The following is a 23009-nucleotide window of genomic DNA, read 5'->3' as shown; positions in this document are numbered from 1 at the left end:
CTGTTTTTCTGAAACGAGGGAGGACAGAAATATGTTAACTAAAATAAACTAAAGGCTTACTGGAGTGAAAAAGCTTACTTTGTTAGTTTCCATTTATTAGTACATAAAGTTCTTTTTCTGTGTTGCCTTAAGTGCTTCGTGATGTGTTGAAAAAGGGGAGAGAGTGCGTATTGTCATGTTAGTCTTTTAAGAATATAGCTGAATGCTTTGTACTTCAATCGAACATATTGAGATCCCACCCGCATCCACTGAAATCGTTTCCAGTGTAATTTTTATATACCATTACTTTAAGGTAATTGGGATTTATTAGGGCAGTGGTGAGTTTTATTTATGTATAAAGTAATGTATGTGAACAGTTTTGCCCACCCAAGTGTCTTAAAGGAAACAGCTCTCATTATGTCAGAAGCTGTGTCAATTCCGCAAGGGCCGGATCTTTGTATTTTTTGTTTACTCTTGCCCAGAGGTGACATTAGTGGGACCCTTAGCAAATACTTTTGAAGGAGGGCATGAAGCTCTGTAACCAGTGACATGTCATTGTGTTGGTTAGAGACTAGGGTCTGGAGTCAAGTAGATTTCACCTTTAACTCCAGACCCATCTCTTGGGAGCTGTGCCACCTTGGGTGAGTTACTTAATCATTCCATGCCCGTTTCTTCATTTGTAAAAGTGGCCTAATAATAGTACCTCTACTGTAGGGTTGTTGAGAAGATTGCATAACATAAAGCCATAAAGCGTGTAAAGAGCTGAGTACACTGTGAGTGTAGCCCAGGGAGTGCACAATAAATGTGTGATGCAGTGACTATTGTTATCAAACTGTATTTTAAACATTCGTCTGACGTTTTACTTTAGAAGCACTCAGACAAACAAAGAAGGAGAAATGGGTGTTTAACTTGAGGCATCGCTCGGAATTGTGGCTACGCAGGGTGTTATCTGCCAACCACATCTGTTTGCACACGGTTTTGGAAACTGTGCTTTGAGTACCTTGTTCAGGTGTGTTGACCAGTTTGCCCTGGAAGGACAAGGAATGCAGCCGCACAGTCTGAAGAAGTACGACTGAGATAAGAGAACACACGAAGCTTTCTGGTGAAGGTATTGCACATCAGCTCCTAGAGTTTTTTGAAGCAGAAATGAGCTAACAGAACAAACTTGAGATACTTAAATATTTCCCAGTAGTAATAAACTACACCTAATCTGTTTACACAGAAAAAGCCTTTGTAACATTAGGAGAGATTAGGAGTTGAAGTAATTAACCAGCAGTCAGCACTCCTCTTTCTCTCTCCCCTTAGTGTGCCTTTCTCTCTCCCCTCCCCATACCCACCTGGAGACAACAGCTGTACAAGTGAGTTTCCTGCATGAACGGGAGGACTGCCGGAAATGTTTATAGAGCTAAAAATGTATGATACTCAGGAAAGTCGGTGTTACGACCAAAAGAACAATTTGCACTTTGATGACCTAGTCTGATCCAGCTGTCTCCCAGGTCAGACCAAGTGCCATCAATTAGGAAGCCTCTAATATTTATGGAATGAGTGGAGGCGTGAACGAATCTGATTGATTTGAGCTGTTTTTACAGGCATCAATGAGAACATTAACCTGACATGTGTACGAGTGCAACAGCATCTTTTCAGACACAAGGGAAGATTTATCTTTATTTTTTATTGTAATTTCACTTTAAATATAGCTGCCTTTGGGGAAAGCTTTAATTCACTTGAGTGTAAGCAGTGAGTAGTTTCAGGCATTTATGCCTGGTTCTCATCATTCTTGGAACCATATTTTTAATTCCTGGGTGACTTTGAATTATTGACACTTAGTATTTATGCCTTGCCTGTTTGTTTTGTTTTTTGGGGGGGGGTTTTGTTTTGTTTTGTTTTTGTTTTTTTCCCATATGGAGGAACCAATGTCTTAGAATTTATAGGACATTTCGGGGGAATTGGGGAAGTCTTCAGGATGAAGGCTTCTTTGGCATCTTTTTCGAAGTCTCAGAGGTACCTAGATTTCAGATGTCCCAAGTGTATGTTCCTCATTCGCAGACCTGGCATTCTTCCAGAGTTCCTTTTCAGAGACTGGTACCACTGGTGCCACTCATCCATCCTGTTCTACAGGACAGGAGACGTGGCGTCATTCTCTACATCACTCTTGTGTCCAGGCCATTACCAGATCATGGCGACAGTTCCTTCTAAATGTCGCAGAATCACCCTGCCATTCCCAAGTCCAGACTACTCCATGTCTCTCAGCTGTACTATTGCAAGCAGCTCCTGTCTGGTTTTCTCAGTTCTGCTTTGAACCATGAACCTCCCTTCTCCACACTGCAGTCTGAGCAGTGCTGAAAATAATAGTAAACAGTCCAATGATACTCTTGCAGTAAGCACTTCCAAATGGCAGAGTAAGGGCCCCTGAAAATCTCTCCTCCATAAAAATGGTGAGAACACTGTCAAGAATTGTCAAAATTAACTTTGTCAGCATTCTGAAAATTAAGACTGGAGGATCTGTTGAACACTTACACAAGAAAGAAAGCCGAGTCTCTGTAAATACAGCAGACTCTGGGGGAGTTTAATTCACTCTATTTCAAACCCCACCACCAACTCCATAGTAACTTTGAAAACCAACTGCCCTATAACTATGATAACTGTGAAAACCAGCAGCCTAGAAGCTACCAGAAGGGACAGAAGGGGTTTGGAACTCCCCCAAAGTCCTATTCCCAGGCATTTGTCACTCTTTAAACTGTGTAGTAGCTCCCTAAAAAGTTCCATTCCCAGAACTTGCCTTTACTTGAGCTGGCTCAGGGTTCACTATGTGCCCGGCTTATTTAAAAAAAGAAAAGAAAATTAGCGGCATTTTTTGACCATTGCAGTTGTCTGAGGTGGTGATACCAGTTGAGGCTAACTACAGTCTGACCAACAAACTAAGTGGGAAAAACTGGGGAAAAGAGGTCATTTGGGGGACCTGAGAAAGCACTAATCTCTTACTTCTGGCTGACCTTGAGGCTCTAGGCAAGTAGGAAGTGAAGGCTGAAGAAAAGTTGTAAAATGCTTGCTCGAGATCATTGAAGGCATGCTCCAGCATACACATAGAGCCCCTTGGCAAGGGCTGGGAGACTCACTGGTTCAACAAATTTAAGGAAATCCCTGTCTAATAATTAGCTAACTACACACAGACTTTTGCCCTCACCACACATAACAGAGAATATAGACTTTACAACAATTAAACCAGGTAAATCACTAAACAAACGAACAAGGACAGGTGGATATGATTTCCAGAGTTGCCACATTATATTATTTGTCTAGTCTTCAACAAAAAATTACAAGAATTTCAGAGAAACAGCAGAATATGGCCCACATGCGGCAGCGGGGGCGGGGTAGGGTACAAATTGGAGTAATGTCAAAGCAAAGCTTTTTTATATATTGTTAAAATTAAGTTGGTTTTACTCAGACTCCATTGTTTGAAGTTGTTAATTGTAATCCCCAAGCCAACCATTAATAATTTGGGACCAAAAGGTATACTAGGAAGGCACCCAGGTGGTTCCTTCAGTTGAGTGTGTGACTCTTGGTTTTAGCTCAGGTCATGGTCTCAGGGTTGTGAGATTGAGCCCTGTGTTAGTCTCCATGCTGAGTGTGGAGCCTACTTGAGATTCTCTTTCCCTCTACCCTCCCCACGCTGCACTTGCTGTCTCTCAAAAAAAAAAAAAAAAAAAAGTTACACAGTTTAACACAAAAGGAGGAGGTAATAATGGAGAAATGACAACAACAAAAGACACAATACATTTAGAAAAAAAATAGAATCACAGACGTAAATCTTACCTTTCTAGTAATTACACTAAATGTAAACAGATTGCTAATCAGCAGACAGAAATTGGCAGAAGATGGTTTTTTTTTAAAAATCCCTACAATATGCTAGCAACAGGAGACATACTTCAGGTTCGAAGTCAGAAATATGTTGAAAGTTAATGGAAAAAATATACCATGCAAACAGTAGTTAAAAGAGAACTAGACCAAGGATGCCTGGCTGACTTACTGAGAAGAGCATGCAGCTCTTGATCTTGGGGGTTGTGAGTTTGAGCCCCACGTTGGGTGTAGAGATTACCAAGAGAGTAAGAATGAACAAATGAACTAGAGTGGCTATACAAATATCAGACAAAATAGAGTTTAAAAAAATGTCACTAGATATAAAGGAGGACATATAATCATGAATAAGTCAGTCCATCACAATAATAGAGATACATGTACCTAACAGAGCCTCAAAATACATGAAGGAAAAAACCTGACACCAAAAGGAGAAATGGACAATTTAATAATAGTAGTCAGAGAGTTTAATAACTCACTCACAGGGATGGATACAACAGCTAGGCAGAAAATCAACAAGGATGTAGAAGACTTGAAAAACATAAACCACCTAGATTAACCAAGAACAGCAGAATACACATTCTTCTCAAATGTGCATGAAATATTATCCAGGACCATCTGTAGGTAGCCTCAGGAAATGTAGAAAGACTGAAATCATGTAAGTACAAAGTATGATTTCTAACCACAGAGAAGTAAAATTAGAAATTAACAACAGAAGGAAATTTGGGAAATTCACAATTAATCACTACACTCCTAAATAAGCAGTGGGTCACAGAAGAAATCACAAGAGAAATTTAGAAAATACTTTGAAGTTAATGAAAATGAAATACAATGTATCAGAACTTTTGTACCACAGCTAAAGCAGTTCTTAAGGGAAAACTTAAGGCTGTAAACCGCTCTCTTAAAAAAGAAGATCTCAAAGCATTCCTCTAACCTACCTTAAGAAACTAGAGAAAGGAGCAAACTGAGCATAAAGCAAGCAGAAGGAAGAAAATAACAAAGATTAGAGTGTAAATAGATGACCTAGAGAACAGAAAAAAAAAGATAAAATCAGTGACGCCAAAAGCTGATACTTTAACAAGATCGGAGGGCTTTGATTTTGATAAAATTGGCAGACCTTTAGCTAGATTTCACCATAGTATTCCTACTACTAAAATCAGGAATTAGATGACCTCACAGAGCAGAAAGGGGTTATAAAGGAATACTGTGAACAACAACAATGTGCCAACACATTGGATAACTTAGATGAAATGGACAAATTCCTAGAAAGACACTACCAAACTACTGACACTGACTCAAGAAGAATCAGAAGATCCAAATAGACTTAGTACAAGAATTTGAATTCATAACTTTAAAACTTGTCACAAAGAAAAGCCTGGGGCCCAGATGGCTTGACTGGTGAATTTTACTAAATGTATAAAGCATTAACACCCATCCTGCACAAACTTTTCTAAAAAATGGGAAAAGAGGGAACACTTCTCAACTCTTTCTGAGACCAGTACCCTGATAACCAAAACCAAAGACTGAAACTACAGACTACTATACTCATTGTACAGTATTTAGTATACATTTATTATAATTTACAATGCACATATACTCAGTCTAAACTTGAGTAATATATATTTGAGCAAGTATGCTCAAGATGCGATTGATAGATGGACAGATAAAAAAATCTGAATTATGTTATGAATAATTTCTCCAATATTGGTAACATTATTCAGCTTTCAGTCCAAATTATATGATGCTCTATTTTCAGCACATCTCAAACATTTATGTAAACCATCTGAGAATCTTGTTAAAAAGCAGATTCTTGTTTGGTTGGTCTTGGTCAGGGCCTGAAATTCTATAATTCTAACCAGGTTCTTGGTGGTATGGAGAGTATGGTCCATGGGCCATACTTAAGCCGCAGGGGGCTTTGGGGGTGAACATAGAGTTGTATGTACTTTCTTTTTCATTGTGATCATTAAGGTAGAGGATCTGTAACCATCTTCTCTCTGACTTGATGAATCTCAACCAAACTTGACATTTATTAAAAGTCTGTGTCTTTCATTGTCTATTAAAAGTCAACCTTCTGGGACATGTTTTTGGTAAGATATTTAAAGACTTTATAAATATGAGCTAATTATGTTTAATAGTATCCCCTTAAGGTACTTAGGAAAGATACAGATCTCTAGTTTGCCACATTCATCACAGCCACATGGCTGTTGAATAATACTCAACTATACTGTAAAGCAAATAACATGCTTAACATGCCAGCTGAAGGCTAGCCATTTAATTTCAGCTTTCAAATGTTCATGGCTAGTATGTAGAAAGACCATTGATTTTTGTGTGTTGATTTTGTATATAGGCTAAATATCTGTGATCCCCTCCAAAATTTTATGTTGAAACCTAATCCCCAATGTAAGTGATTTTTGGAGGCTTGGCCTTTGGGAAGTAATTAGGTCATGAGAATTGGAGACCTCATGGGATTAATGCCCTCATATGAGAGGCACCAGAGAGCTCCCTCCCCATTCATATGGGGTACACACGGAAAAGAGGACTGTGAGCCAGGAAGCAGTTTTTCACCAGACACGTAATGCGCTGGCACCTTAATCTTGGACATTACAGCCTCTGAGAAGTAAGTGTTTGTTGTTTATAAACCACCTAGTCTATGGTGTTTTGTTACAGCAGCCCAAACAGACTAAAGCAATTGTGTATCCTGTCATCTTGCTAAACTGGTAAATTCTGGGAGGTTTTCTGTAGGTTCCTGTGATTTTCTACATAGACCATCAGGTCATCTGCAAATAGAGACAGCTTTATTTCTTCTTTTCCAATCTGTATGCCTTTTAATTCTCTTTCTTGCCTTATTTCTCTGACTAGAACTTGCAGTATTATGCTAAATAACAATGGCGGGGGGCACCTGGGTGGCTCAGTCGGTTAAGCATCTGCCTTCCGCTCAGGTCATGATCCTGGAGTCCCAGGATTGAGCACTGCACTGGGTTCCCTGCTTGGTGGGGAGTCTGCTTTTCCTTCTCTCCCTCCCCCTGCTCTCATGCTCTCTCTTTCTCTCAAATAAATAAATGAAAAATCTTAAAAAAAATAAATAGTGGTGAGAGTGGATATCCTTGCTTTGTTTCTGAGCTTAAGAGGAAAGCATATGATCTTTCTTCATTAAGTATGGTATTAGTTGTAGGTGTTTTTTGGTAAATGTTGTTTGTCGAGTTAAGGAAGTCCCTTCTATTCCTAGTTACGAATAGAGGTGGTTATATGTGAATGAGGTGAATATGAGGTGGTGGTTGTTTATCCTAAAAACTTCTGCATCATTTATGATGGTATGATTTTTCTTCCTTAGTCTGTTAATGTTCTGATTACATTGTTTGATTATGGATTATTTGAAATGTCTTTTTAGTTTCCATGTATTGGGAAATTTTAATGTTATCTTTCTCTTACTGATTTCTGATTTGATTCCATCATGGACAGAGAACATACGTGGTATGATTTCAGATCTTTTGAATTTGTTGAGGTTGGTTTTGTGGCCCAGGGTATGGTGTGTATAAGGCCAACCATTTAAAAACAGGTCAGTAGGCAGTTAAAGCTGTAGTTAGTTATAAGTTAAAGTTAAAGCTCCATACTTAAAGCTGTACTTAGTTATAAGAGAGCCATGGATTTTCTGCATATAAGATACTGGCAGATAAAGTGTTGTTGTATTGACTGCCTTTTGAACAAAAGGAGGAATGGTATTCTCAATTGAGTCATGAAATAATAATGATGGTAAAATCAACAGTACTCTTTATTGAGTCCTTATATATACTCTCCTTACTGTATTTAGAATAGAGTTAAACATTTTAATGAGTTGTCTAATTTAATCCAACAGTCTACGGAGACAGATACCATTGTTTGGAGGTTAAGTACTTCTCTTGAGATTACAATACCAGCAAAGGGGTAGCCTCTATTTTAGCCCACGTCTTACCCATGGGCTACAAGCTTAGCTGAATGACAGTGTTGCAAATCAGATTCAGTAAGGATTTTGGCAGGCACCTCCAGATTTAGGACACATGGCATTTCAGGCTTGGGTTCTGATTTGAAAGGTCAGAACTTACTGACAGTATTTTGAGTAGCTTAAGGTACACATGAGACAGCTTGTCATGGGTACTGTCCAGTTGGTCACCCTTGTAGCCTGATGTGACTTCCCTAATGCAGATTTCCTAGGACTTTGCTATTTGCCTCCTCTCTTCTGTCCCAGGCACTGTATCTCACTTCCAGTACAAGCAGTGACAACATTAGCACTTGTGACTTTTATCTGTGGAGGGTCACTGTAAGGCTGGCCACTCATAGTCAGTGATTCAAAATATTAGGACCATTTTCTTTGAGCTAACTCTTTGGGCCTCTGCTGTTTGGTTCATTACTTTTTGACTTAAAACATGTCATTTTTCTTTTTTTAAATCCAGTCCTTATTGATTACTTTTAAATAAGGCCCCAAACCACATATATCTTAGCAGGCTGTTGATTGGCCTTTGTGTCCCTAGTTGGTTCCATTGTTTAACATCTTATGGTCAAAGGAAGTCTGTTTTCCTTTAATTTGGGAGAGTGTGTGGAGGTTAGAAATAAAATTCTGTTTTGTCATTTCCCAGTTGAGATATTAAAGCTCATTTAATAGCAAATAAAACTTTTTTAAAATTATTGATATTACTTTTGATTATCTAGAATTGAGAGTTAACATTTGAAATAAATTTGGGGCTGACTGTAGTAAAAGCTTAGTATTGCAGACCAGCCTTCCAGGTGTGTCAGGTTATTTAGAAGTGTTTCAGACACCAGCAGGGCTGAGTGTCCTAGTATCTAAGGAAACTCTTGAGGAGAAATGAGAGCAGACCATCCAGAGGTAGATTAAGCAGTCTGCTCTCTGATAGGTTGCCTTGGTTGACTTTGACTAAAGGCAGAAGAGCAGAGATATCTAGAGAGAGTTAGGGAGGGCACTGAATAATGGAGAGGCTTGTGTCCTGAGGTGGAGAAGCACATGTACTTTTGAAAGCCACCTTCAAATCCCGGCTCCTCTATCTACTGACTCTGTGAGTTAAGGCAGGTAATCTTGTGCCTTTCTTGCTTTTTTTGTGAAGTGTGGGGATACTAACCTTGAAAGGCAGGTAGTATTGTGACGATCAAATGACTTAATACTTGACGCTGTACTTGGAACATAGGCAGCATTCAGTAACTATAAACTTACTACTTTTGCCTTATGTATTAATGCTTCTTAGGGTTTCTTGTTGTGATTTTTGTTCACTGATAACCTATCCAGTACTCCAGTGGTGTCTAGGCATCACAGGGATTCAATACATGCATGAATAAATGAATGATGTATATAGAGTACTTGCCATGATGCTTGTAAGTACTTAATACATAATATCATAAGAGGTGCTGGCAATAGATGGCAGAGATTGGAAGCAGTGGCCAGTGTAGCTCACTGACAGTAAAAGTAGGACTAATTGGAATCAAAATAGGTAAGGCAAACCTAGCACATGTCAGACACAGTTCTAAGAGCTTTATGTATACTAACTTTATCCTTGTAACTACCCATTAAGTTAGCTACTAGCATCATCTCTGATTTATGAATGAGAATACCAAAGCAGGGGCACTTGCCCAAGGTCACACTCCTAGTGAGTGATGATGGCATTGGGATTTAAACTCGGGAAGTCTGATGAAGAGGGCTTGCTCAAATTATTATTTCTATTTATTTATTTATTTATTTATTTATTGAGAACCTGCTGTGTGCCAGGCACTATGCTGTGCAGGTTTGATACCCACCCTTATGATGGAGCTTACCTCTTAGGGAAAGAGCCAAAACACAAATAAGAAATAACTAATGAGTAAAGAGAAGAATTATTTGAAGAGATAGGGGGCTGCTTCAAACGGGGGTGGTCAGGGGAGGTCCTTCTGTTGGAATACAAGCTGAGACCTGGAGCCAGCCAGGCAAAGCATTCCAGACAGAGGGAACAGAATTAGCAAGGGCCCTGAGGTGGGACAGCAGTTGGTTGGCATATTGGTATAATTGTCAAGGAGATGAGAATTCTGGAGTGGAAATTATAGGGTGAATAATATGTCTTGAGGTTGCAGAGGTCACGCAAGGCCTTCTAAGCATTGGTTTTCATTCTGACTACATTGGAGAACTACTAAGGTGTTAAGAAGACTGGGTGATAGGGGCGCCTGGGTGGCTCAGTGGGTTAAAGCCTCTGCCTTCGGCTCAGGTCATGATCCCAGGGTCCTGGGATCGAGCCCCGCATCGGACTCTCTGCTCTGCGGGGAGCCTGCTTCCTCCTCTCTGCCTGCCTGCCTCTCTGCCTACTTGTGATCTCTGTCTGTCAAATAAATAAATAAAATCTTGAAAAAAAAAAAAAAGACTGGGTGATATTTTGGTGGAAAAACATCACTGGTTGCTGTGGGGGTGGGGGTTGGAATTGGTAGAAGGGAACATAGCTACTATTTAGATCTAAGACCAGAGGGCAGTGATAGGGAAGATGATAAAAAATGGCTCACATTTTAAAATACTTTGCACTGTTGAGGCATTTTATATTCATTGGTCCGTTCAACAACTTACGAGGTGGTTATAATTACTTGACCCATTTATAGGTGAGGAGATTGAGCTAGTAGGTGGCATGGCTGGGATCTGAATGCAGCCAATGTGGCTCCAGAGGCTGTGCCTTTAACCACGAAGCTCTGTTGTCTTTGCAGACAAAGTTCTTCCAGCAGTGTCTCCCATGCTCCGTGCTTTCACATTAGCTACAGTGAGGAAGGAGCTGCGGACCCATCTTTGGCTTCCTCCCTTGGCCTCACACTGCACGCACAATCTCCTGAGGGCTTGACAGGGTCCTCCAGAGCTTGTCTTCAGCCAGGTTTCCCCCATTTTCATTGCACAGGCGTTTTGTATCTCAGTCTGTTGCATCAGCCCTTAGGGACCACTGTCTTCGATCTGTTTCCCCCCTGCCGTTACCTAAGTTGATCTACACTCATGCCAGAGTGACCTTTTCTACCATGTGGCTTCCTCACTTATCTTGCATTCTTTCTGGCTTGCAAAGGTATAGCTTAAACTCTGAAGCATGGGCCCTGACCCTCCACAGGGAGAGGGATGCCAGCGAGCCTCTGCTGCTGCCCCGCTGCCTTTTGTCACTTACAGGGAGGAGTGTGTAGCCAGCAGTAGGAGCGTGAGACCACTGGAGAATTGAGCTCTCATTGTAAAATAGTCCCTATTTGTGTATATATCAGTCTTCTGTGAGTTTAATTAGAGCTGGGGCCCTTGCAGCAGACATTGGTAGTATGTATATATTTTTGTGTTTTTGTGTTTTTGCTCACATTTATTGAGTGTTTACAACATGCTCAGCCCTGAGTGCTCCCCGTGGATAGTTCATTTAAACCTCAAAATAACACTCTGAAATATAGGTCCTGTTAACTCTATTTTACCAACGAGGAAACTGACGTTCAAAGAGGTTAAATAAGGGTGCCCGGGTGGCTCAGTGGGTTAAGCCTTTGTCTTTTCTTGGGTCATGATCTCAGGGTCCTGGGATCGAGCCCTATATCAGGCTCTCTGCTCAGTGGGGAGCATGCTCCCCCCCCCCCTCCCCCCCCCGCCTGCCTCTCTGCCTACTTGTGATCTCTGTCTTTCAAATAAATAAATAAATAAAATCTTCAAAGAGGTTAAATAATGTAAAACCCTGGTCACACAGCCAATAAGAGGAAGAATAAGGACTTGAATCCAAGTAGTGACGCCACAACTGCCCTTAGCTACTGCACTGACATACTAGCGAAAGAGAAATTGCTGATGTGCATGTTTGAGAATCGGACCCTGAAATGCATATTTTTTCCAGAAATGGCCTCCAGGAATGGGATTGATCATGTGTTCAAGGGAAACCTTTTCACCCTTGAATGTGTGTATCACTAAGTGGTATGCCCAATTCTAGTGGATGACTCTGTCTGTCATTCAATGACATAAAGGCCTAATTATAACCTTGACTTATGATGGCCCCACAGGGACTTTAATATTTCACTTACTATTCATCAGGTAATATATGACACATATTATTTGCTGCTTCTTATTGGTCAAGTTAGGCATTATCAGGCACTGTCACTAGAGCAGGAAGCCAGACAAATATGGAACTTTTTCAGGGTTCACACGGCTAGATGGACTGTTACAAATTGGGCATGGTGCATTGTGGCAAGGCTAATAACTAAGGCATTGCTCTGGGAACATGTAACAGGGTCTGCCTAGCCAAGTCTCCAGGACAGTGACCTCAAGGCTGAGAAGGAATGGAGTAAAGCAGCAAGTCAGGTGATGATGTGGAGAAGGTGGTAGTTCCAGGCAGATGGAGCAGAAGGTACCTGGGTACTGTGGCAGGAGAGTGAATGATGTGCTCCAGGAACAAATCAAAGGCCGGAAGGGCCAGCTGCAGAGAGCCAGTGGGGAGAGAGGCAGGTCGAAGATGTTCAAGGCCTCATGGGCCAGTTTTCATCCTAAGAGCATCCAGAAGCTATGGAAGAGTTCTCAGTGCTGGCTGTTTCTTCACAAGCACACAGCGGGAGCTCACTCTTCAGGATCCGTGCTGGGGAAGGCAAGGAGTTGTCTGTCAGGCAGGACTACAGAGGTGTCTGCATGTAACTTAACATTCGTAAGTCATAAATCAGTGAGCGAAGGGCTGCAGAGGGATAATGAATGGTGTGACTAAGAGCACAGCAGAGAGGGCACTGGAACTGGTTCTTCCTAAATGTGGGAGTTCCAGGAGGAAGAGGGGAACACTTTGCATGCTACAGGAACTGTTCTGGCCAAAAGATAGGATTGTGGGAAGACAAGGCAGGCTCCGAGAAGGCCAGGCAGTCGTGAGACTGGAGCGGGTTGCCTCAGGCCAGAGCGATGGGAGAAGCCAGAGTGCTGGGGCCTTGGTTGAGGAGGGGTTAGTCAGAGGTCCCAGCCTTATTTTGGAGCCAGCAGAGGTCTTCAAGGAGAGGAACAGCTTTGATGCTTTATAGGTCTATAGTTTTGGCAGTTGGGTGGAGGAGCCTGAAAAGGGAAGAAACTCTGGTTCTGTGAGGAGACCTGTCCTGGTGTGTGGTAGCCACCACCATGGGTCTCGGCAGTGGGAGTGACATGGAGGAGGCAGATTTAGGCAGTGTTTCTGGGAGAACATTGGAAATAGCCAGGGCACGGGAGCCCTGCACATCTCGGTTCAAATTTCAACTCTGCTACTTACTAGCTTATAAGGTCTTAATGTCTGTGTGCCTTAGTTTTCTGAGCAGTAGTGTGGGTGTGTGACCCCTATCTCACAGGCTGGGAAGGGGTCTGTTGCTTGAGTGCTGTCTAAGGTCTCCTAGAGCTTTGCATGTATTAACTCTTTTTTTTTTTTTTTTAGGATTGTATTTATTTATTAGAGAGTGTGAGTGCATGAGCAGGGGGAGGGGCAGAGGAGAGGAAGAAGCAAAGTCCCTGCTGAGCAGAGAGCCTGATACAGGATTTGATCCCAGGACCCTGGGATCATGACCTGAGCTGAAGGCAGACACTTAACTGACTGAGCCACCCAGGTGCCCTGTATTAACTCTCTTAATCTTTCAGTCCTGTGAAGTGCCCAGTAAATTAGGTACTGTTTATCATTACTGTTTGACACATGAAGAAACTGAAGTTCGAAGAGCTTATAGACTTGCCTAAGGACACACTGGATTCAGAGTGATGGGAGTGATCCTCTCTGTTAGCCACTCTGCTTATGATATTTGTGATGGAGAGTAACTAATTGGGGGGCGGAAGAGGCGGAGCCCTTTGACAAGAAGACAGCTGAACCAGGCCTGACAGTGTGTGAATGTACTAGGCATCTGATGAACAGAAAGGGCAGAGCCTAGCTGAGAGAAGCTTTCTGGGTATAGGAGAGAGTGGAGGACAGTGTGCCCAGAGCAGAGTGAGCCAAGGAGAGAGGAGCAGGGAGGGAATCAGGGTACAGAGCGAGAGGGAGGTGGATGAATATCTGGCAGGGCCCTGGGGCTGTGGTAAGGGCCGAGATTTTATTCCTAGAGGAGTGGGAAGCCACTGGAGAAATGTTAATGGTAGTGATGTGATCTGCTGGAGAACTTCAGAGAGTCACTCTGGCAGCCATGCAGAAGAGACTGTAGACCAGCTGATGGATGGACTTCTTCCAGAGCCGGTCAGAAAGGTACTGATGGAAGGCTCTACAGCAGTGGCGTAGATAATAGAAGTGGGTGCAGATTTTAGAGTAGAGCCGAGCAGACATGCTGGTGGCTTGAAAATCATGAGGGAAGGGGGAGTCAGAGGTGACACCTGGGTTTTTAGTTTGAGCAGTCAAGGAGAATGGATAGTCATTTACCCAAGAGAGGGAAAGTTTTGTGGGGCAGGAACAGGGCAGGGTGGAAAGTGGAGTTCTATTGGACATGCTTCTTCCTTTTGAGATGTATACAAGACGTCCAGATGGCAGTGTCTAGTAGGCAGTTGGATACATGAGTCTAGACAGAGCTCAGGAGCCATCTGGGCTAGAGATGGAAATGTGGGAGTCTTTGGCATGTGGGGATTGGGGAGCATGGGAGAAGGGAGACATCCAGGGTACTGCAAAGGTAGAATGCTTTGTTTACAAAACACATGTTCTGTTGTTGGACTCAGTTCTCAGAATGGGGATAGTAGCACCAAAGTAACTGAATACATTCCCTCCTGCTTTGGGTCTGGTTTCAGGCAAAGAGCCTTCATTCTACATTTGCCTGTGGAGGTTCTGCACATGCTCATGTGTCCATGTGTCCATGTGCTTAAACCCAGCCCTTCCCAATGTGTTGGCCTGGGGTCTCCAAAGTACATGATGGCCTAGATGTGGGTGCTGGGCTACTTGCTAATTGGAAGATTGGAGTGACCTGAATCCTGAAAAAGATTTAGGGCTTACACACAATAAAAGCCATTCTTTCAAACTGCTTCAGAGTCCATGGAGGCAGGTACAACTTAAAAACTTCTCATTATTTTGAAGTATATAATAGTCTAAGTTGTATGTTTACAGTGTATTTTATGAACTTAAAAAAAAATTCAATAATAACTAATTTTATCAACTCTATTTTTTTTTTCAGAGTAATTCAGTCTTTTACCTCCTTGCATTTGGGCAAGTTTTTTATGTTAATTTGTAGATAGGCTGATTATAAACTTACGCTTTAAAAATATTCAGAAACATACATACTGTCTCTCACAAAAATTTCATTTTCTCTGTTGCCACAACATTCCACATTCTGTTCCTGTTGCTAAGGCCTCTGGAATGTCCCAGTACAGAAAAAGGATATAGAACTCCTTTTTTTTTCTCCTGAAGACATTTTATTTAAATTATTTTGTATCTTCTAGCTTACTTCCAAATATGGATCTCTGAAAGTAAAGAATTTAAAAGCTAAAATTAAAGTTGCTTTAGATTTTCATAACTGGAACCTGATTTCTGAGGGTAGCATGAATTGGATTTAAGTGTACCATGTTTCTTTCCACCGGGATTGTGTGTGTGTATCGTGCACGTGTGTGAACACAACACACACATGCATGCATGCATGCACGCACGCACCCAGGCAGGCTTTTTAGGGAGTGTGATACGCTGGTGAGATATTAAGAACTGAGCTCATGGAGCACACCTGATTTTGAGTCCTGGTTATGCTTTCTTGGTGGGTGATAGTGGACAAGTTTATGTCTCTGTCAGTAAAATGAGGATTTTATTGTAGGATAGACCATATAAAAAGTCTTTAGCACAGGGCCTGGTATATAGCTGTCTCTCAGTAAAGGCCAACTGTTCATCCTCATTACTGTCATCATTGATTGTACATGGTCTTAAGTTATTGAGGAAATTGAAGTTTTTCCAGAAGTATAGTTTCCTGGTCCCTTACAGAATGAAGCCTACCTTCTTATTTTTACTAGTGTTTCTGAATCTCACAAAAGGAAGAAAGGAATCACAGCAAAAAAGAACAGTTTTCTATATAAAGGTTATTGTTGCTAGTTGAATTGCTATTACTTTAAAGGATTGGTACAGTTCTTAATTTTTTAAGAGGGGTGGGAGAGGGCTCGTTCCCCCAAAGTATTTGGTTTCTGGGAAAGTGATATATTTTAAACAACATTGCTTAACATTGAGTGCTGTGGGAAACCACACAAAACCAGCACATTGCAGTCGCCTAAATCTAAAGTGAGACCACTTAATTTAATGCTGTTTTAACTACCATTTAATTAATAAAACTAATTTAGTCAATTTCATTAATTAAACTGTTGATTTGATATTTATAGACATTTCATACTTCACAGCTGTAAATTATGAATGCTGTGTTCTGTAATTCAGATTTTCTTTCTTAATTGGTCTTGTATTAGAGGCATTTAGCACAGGGGTATATGGAACTTACAGGGAACCACTTACATTTTGTTTTTAAAATGAACTGTCATGTCAAGAAATTGTAGCCATGGAAAATGGCTTATTACGTGTTGATCATTGCAGGGATATAACCTTTCCTTTTCTCCCACATGTACTATTTTTAACTCAATGTGGGCATGCTTTCAAGGAAAATAGCACCTTGTTTGGTTCTTACTTTTCATTAAATTATTAAGCTTAGTCACAGAAGTCCGTAGTCTACTAGAAGCTTCTTGCATTATCTATTCAGTTTATCAGAGGTGTTCAGCTCTACATTCCAACTTAATGGAGGTGGAAACTGGAAGGAATTTCTAGAAATCACGTTCCTCTGATCTTCAAGGGACCAGATCCAAGCCATTGTTGTGAGTCAGAATGGAATCCCGGCTACTGACGTAGACAAAGTACTTCATCTCTCTGTGAATCAGTTTCCTCCTTTTTAGAGGGGTTGTAATGGTATCTATCTAGGTAGTTGTGAGAAAAGAATAAGATCATAGCACCTAGAAACTGCTCAGTGCTGCCATTGCGTCCCAGAAGCTTGTCTATCCCTGGTATATTTCAGATTTATAGCCAGCAATCTGTGCAATTCAGTGTAATAGAAACTGTTTAAGAAAATCTGAGCTATATCCATGTGTAGATATTAGATCAGTCATTTGATGCTTTGAGACTATGATCACTTTACATCTCCTCAGGGCATTTTCTTTTTCCTGTAAAACTACCATGATCACCCAAGCTGGAGAAAATGTGAAATCAGATCTTACAGGAAAGAAAACAGATGCCAATTAGTTTTGGATCTTTTTTCCCCTTTAAACTTGGTATTTGGTCTACTAAACTATTTGTCTAATTGAAATGTGCTAATTATCCATTCATTGCAGATATTCTAGATAGTGTGCAATACTTAAAATCAGCAATTGTCTTTTTTTTTTTTTTTTTTTTTAATCTCTGTGCCAATGTGGGGCTTGAATTCACAACCCAGAGACCAGGGGTCCCCTGCTCTACTGACTCAGGCAGCCAGGCACCCCTAAATTCACCAATTTTGAAATATTTAAGAGATTAGATTCTGGATCTGAAATGTTAGCACTGTTCCCTACCTAGATTATTGTTAAGTAATTATTCATGGTTAGGACTTTTTAGTTAACCACGTATTACCAAATATCAAGTCACTTTCAGTTTCTGTGTACATGCAGATAGTTTAGTTTTACATTTGTGTTTTAATTAACTTCTTAACTGTAAAGAGTCCAACTTGTATCTTGCCCTATTCTAGTAACTGAACTGAGATTAATGTGTGATATACTGTGTTTGTACCAAAGTTCCATGAGTTCGGGGACATCAGTATGTGAGCAAAAGGACTAGAGGTTCTTGTGACCTGAAAAAAGAGTATAAAAATAATTTTTTTTTGTATTACATGCAGACCAGACCGGCAGTTTACTCTTCAGTGAAACCTCTGCTTCCTTTCTTAACTGTTCCATAGAACTCAGAAACCAGATGGCTGGAATAGAATGCATAATTAAACAAAACCATTAGATGATACAACTTTATGAATTGCTAAGCATTTTATGTGGTACAGATTCTTACCCATAACCCTTGGTGGAGTTCATCTAAAGTTGCTTTATTGTGTGAGTGTATTCATTGTTTGCATTTTGATAGATTTGTCTCTTTCACCTCATACTGATGATTTTTGGTGTGTTTTATATTTTAACTTTCTGAACAGTGTTTCTGTAAGCCTGATTTGATTTCTCTCTTAATAGTTATGGTGGCACATCAGTTACTTTTAAATGTCACTGGAGTAGTATTTGAACTGGTGTACTTCATGTTAAGGCAGCAGCTTTAGAAAGTATTGCTAGCTAAATGGTTTCATATTAATCAGAACCAGATGAGTGATACTCTCTTTCTTTGTTGCAGACATGCCAATATTTGGTCTGTGTCCAGCCCACGATGATTTCTACTTGGTGGTGTGTAACGACTGTAATCAGGTTGTCAAACCGCAGGCATTTCAATCACATTACGGTAAGTGCTTCACCATTTAAAAATCATTATTAGAGGGTAAAAGGTAAAGCAGGATTAAATGAAGGCCAGTGACAGCATGGATAGGCTATAATATTCCTCCCTCTGTCAGGAGCTAGGCTTTCTAATTCATCGAATGGGTTAATGCCTATCAGATGTTGGGTATTTTCTGAATTTTATTAAAAATGATGTGTATTTTCTAATTTATTGAAATGACACAAGGAAAAATATATTTTATAAAATCTCTTGAAATATTGAGTCAGCATAGTTAAAGGTTTATTTCCTTCTAGACCTCATGGTTGTGAATTTAGTGGTTGGTAAAATTATATATACACAGTGTGGATACATGTCTTTTTAAAGGAAATGTGATTTTGAAACTTCCAAGTTCAGTAGTTCTAAATCCAGCTTGATATCATGTTCAGTTTGTGAATATGATGAAACTATCACATCTTTTCCATTAAAATGCACATGTACTTAGAAATGAAACAATGTGTCTTTAGAGATTTCATGAACCCCTGAGCCATCCCTGGGCTTCTAGGCTCCACGCCTGCTGTCTGGGTGTTTGATCATGGAAGAATCCAAATAAGATGGTTTTGCTTTGTCATAATGCCACCTAAGGACATAGTTTTATACCCAGGTGGGTTCAGTAATAGCTCAGAAGTATTTGAGGGCACACCTTATTTCAGGCTTGGGGATGTGTATAGTATGATCCTTATTTACCTCCTTGCAGTTTACAATCTAGCTTAAGAGACAGGCAGAACTAACTAGACATACTTTTTAAACAACTATGAGTTGTTTCCTCATTGTCCTCGTTACTACAGATTCAAGCTTGAGACAGAATAACAACGGGATCCTTCTATAGATAGAGTGTTTAAGCAAAGCTTCTGAGGAGGTGACCCTGGTGACCTGAGCTGTAAGTGATGGAATGGAGCCACCCATGTGGCAATCTGGAATAAGTGCATTCTTACACGGAGGGAAGAGCTGGTGTACAGCTGACTGGTGTAGGTTGAGGGTAGTTATTGGAGGGAAGTAGAGACTAGAGAGGTCTGCCCTTGTGCGCAGGGACTGGACCCTGATCATGCACAGCCTTGAAGGGCAGAGTAAGAAGCAGCTTGGAGGCATTGTAGGGCTTATTCTATAAGAAAGTAAGTAACACAGGTCCATCTCACTGGTGAATTTGCAGAGAATAAATTGTAGGAGAAGGGTAGAAGCTGGGAAGACTTCAAGGTGCAAGACATGGTAACAGACTAAGGCTAAGGTGGGGCTCTAGAGTTGAGGAGACAGCACAGCTTTGAGATGCATTTTAAGGCTAAAACTTAAAAGGCTTGTTGTTGGGACAACAGTTGTTTTAAGAGGCATGCCATCATGTCAACATCCCACCATGTTTTCCCATAGGAATCGATTTTTTTATAACCAGAAAAAGGTTTTCTGAGTGTCCGATTCTGAGTGAAGCCCTGGGTAGGCTCTAAAGTGAGAACAAAGGTGAATAAGATACTATCTTCCTGATAAAGAGTCATAGAGGTTAGTATTGGAAAAGGCAGTTAATCAATTGCCAAGTATTTTGGAGTTCAGGATTTTGAAGCCAAACTAGACCGGATTTAAATTTAAACTGGCAAGAACCATAAGTTGTTCATTTGCCCTGAGCAAGTTTTCCAACCTCAGCTTCCTTTGTTACAATGTCAGAATGGTAATAGCAACCTCATAGGTTCTCAGTGACCATAAATGAAACAACATGGTAAAGCTCCTCATACAATGCCTGACACATAATAGGGGTGAGAGAGAGAGAAAAGTACAACTGTGGATACAGGCAGGTTTGTGTTTAATGTCAAAAAAACAGTCCAGGGCCTTAAGAACAAGGAGGAACACAAATTGCTTTTCGATGAAAAGGCTCCTTGGAGAAAATTGCCTTCAGGTTAGGTGATTCTGAAGAGTAGAATCGATTTGTCCCATATGCAAATGTTTTCCTTCAGTTTTTAGGTATGTAATACATGTCCATTGTGGAGGATGCAGAAAAGACTTTTAATTTATTAATTATTTTTATTAACATATAATGTATTATTTGCCCCAGGGGTACAGGTCTGTGAATTGTCAGGCTTACACACTTCACAACACTCACCATAGCACATACCCTCCCCAGTGTCCATAACCCAACCACCCTATCCCTATCCCCCACCCCCCCAGCAATCCTCAGTTTTGTGAGATTAAGAGTCTCTTATGGTTTATCTCCCTCCCGATCCCATCTCGTTTCATTTTTTCCTTCCCTACTCCCCAAACCCCCCACTCTGCCTTCCAAATTCCTCACATCAGGGAGATCATATGATAATTGTCTTTCTCTGACTGACTTATTTCACTCAGCATAATACCCTCTAGTTCCATCCACGGCATTGCAAATGGCAAGATCTCATTTCTTTTGATGGCTGCATAGTATTCCTGTGTGTGTGTGTGTGTGTGTGTGTGTGTGTGTGTGTATGTGTGTGTACATATATATATATACACACCACATCTTTTTTATCCATTCATCTGTTGATGGACATTTAGGTTCTTTCCATAGTTTGGCTATTGTGGACATTGCTACTATAAACATTCTTTCAACTTACTTCAAATTACTACATTTGTATCTTTAGGGTAAATACCCAGTAGTGAGATTGCTGGGTTGTAGAGTAGCTCTGTTTTCAACTTTTGAGGAACCTCCATGCTGTTTTCCAGAGTGGCTGCACCAGCTTGCATTCCCACGAACAGTGTAGGAGGGTTCCCCTTTCTGTGCATCCTCCCCAACATCTGTCGTTTCCTGACTGGTTAATTTTAACCATCTGACTGGTGTGAGGTGGTATCTCACTGTGGTTTGGATTTGTATTTCCCTAATGCCGAGCGACGTCGAGCATTTTTTTAATGTGTCTCTTGGCCATCTGGATGTCCAGAAAAGACTTTTTAAAAATCACTTCTAATCCCCTAAAACGGGAAGTGTTTTGATGGGGATAGATAGGGCTACCGTGTATAACTTCACAGTTGGTGTGCTGAACAGCCACTTTTAGTGGTCTTAGGTTGACAGTAGCAATGATGTGAGCATGTGCAGAGGCACGGAATCCCATGCTGTTTGGAATGGACTGAATGGAGTCCTCATTGGCCGGGACTGATGTTCCCACACGTGGATGAGCGGTGTGCAGAGACAGGCTGGGACTAGCTGTCAGAGCCTCAGTGCTCATTAGACCCCCTGGCCTTGATGTGTCATTGGGGAAGTGCTTCAGGTTTCTTAGCCCCAGAGTGATGACTTAGTGGTCCTCCAGAGAGGATTGGTGGGTAACAGAGTGGATCAAAAGGGAGTGAAAGGCAATTGGCAGTGTGAATCCCAAAGCTGCAGCTTGGGGCAAGGCTCACTGACTTGCTCACGGACTCACTCACAGGACTTCGTAGGCACAAAGGGCCCTTTTGTTCCCCTCTTCCAGAGGCACTTCAACACAGTTGTTCCAGCACCTTATGGAGATGATTTTCTTTCTCTCATTCTCTTTTTAAGAATGTCTGTATTGGGGGCAGCGGTGAGGGAGTCCCATAAAATCACATTTTTACTCCTTTTCTGTACCAGTACCTAGTCCACCCATTATTTTCTAATAAGATACTTGTAGAAGGAGAAAGGAATGGTGGTCACTTCAGACATGTAAATGAGAAGATGTGAATGCAAGATGCACATCCTCACATACCTTCTGTGGCTACGCAGGGGCTGGGATGGGACTGATAAAGCCATTGGATGTGTGTGTGGTTGCAGGGGGGAGCTTGGTCCCTCTGGTTGCAAGGGAAATATTGAAGCTGTAAGAGAGAAGAATCCCTGGCAGAAAGGTGGGGCCCAGGTGTTCTGAGAGAGGTTTTCGGCTGGGAGATGTTGAAGGACTTCCCTCTGTGAGGCAGCACCAAGGAGAAAGCTGATGGCAAACAAACAGGTTAGGACATTTGAAGATGTGGGGGGTTGGGTGCAACTGCATGAAGTGGAGGGGGCACCATGTGATGACCCTGGAGAGATTTGGGACTGACACACCACTCACCTGGAGGGAAAGAGGGGTGGGCAGGGTCTCCGGTACCAAGAAGTATTCCCAGTGCTGCCAGTGTCTCTTCTATCCTTGGGGATAGGGGTTATAATAGGAAAATTTTGGGGGGGGAACCCATGTGTTTTTTTGTTGTAATTCCCAAAGGCCCATTCTTACATGTTAACACCAAAAACACTTTTCAAATTCAAAATCCTTCCCAGTGGCTGTTATAGTCTGTTTATTAGGTATTAGGAAGAATCCATACCTGCTGATGGAGGGATTCTCTTTTCTTATCCTTGCACGAAATTGGTGAAAATGTGTGGGCAGTCTTCTGTGAATTAATGTATTACTGATAATCATCTGTGACTTTTATGAACAACTGAGCAGTTGTTATAAAATCCAGCAGGCAGTTCCTTTAAAACCACTGCTGCTAGGGCAGAGAAGGAAGCCACAATAGCAACAAGGCTTATAAATTGGTTTGTGTTGGTGATAATGTTATTGTGAATTGGTAAGCAGCTTATTACCAAGAGTAGTAAGAGATAATACTAATTTTTTGCTAGCCAAACTACCTTTTTGGGAGCTAACGATTACCCAGGATCTCCATATGAGCAATGATGTGGATTGATGGTAGTGTCATTGTGGCATTCCCAGTTTCTCATAGATCTATTTGCTTTCATAATATAGACTTTTTTTCCCTTGGAAACTGCATAGTAATATCCTATTTTCTTGATGTTGTTTTAATGTCTTGAAGTAGTCCAGGATACTTCATATTTTCCTTTAGTTACTCGGTATT

The 23009-nt window shown here is 41.1% G+C and overlaps 1 protein-coding gene across 2 annotated transcripts in view; it reads left to right on the top strand.

Moving 5' to 3' along the window:
- The window catches only part of ATXN7 (ataxin 7), a gene marked incomplete at its 5' end in the record, with an annotated part of 90689 nt that overhangs the window by 22782 nt on the left and 44898 nt on the right, over nt 1-23009 (top strand). For both annotated transcript variants that reach the window (XM_080828438.1, XM_080828439.1), the window contains one exon: nt 18099-18203. In XM_080828438.1, the coding sequence (XP_080684564.1) occupies nt 18099-18203 (105 nt within the window). The remainder of the gene's footprint in view (nt 1-18098; nt 18204-23009) is intronic.

The sequence above is a fragment of the Martes martes genome (genome assembly GCF_963455335.1).
Source record: "Martes martes genome assembly, chromosome: 1".
Lineage (NCBI taxonomy): Eukaryota > Metazoa > Chordata > Mammalia > Carnivora > Mustelidae > Martes > Martes martes.
This window is presented reverse-complemented; position numbering and strand designations above follow the sequence as displayed.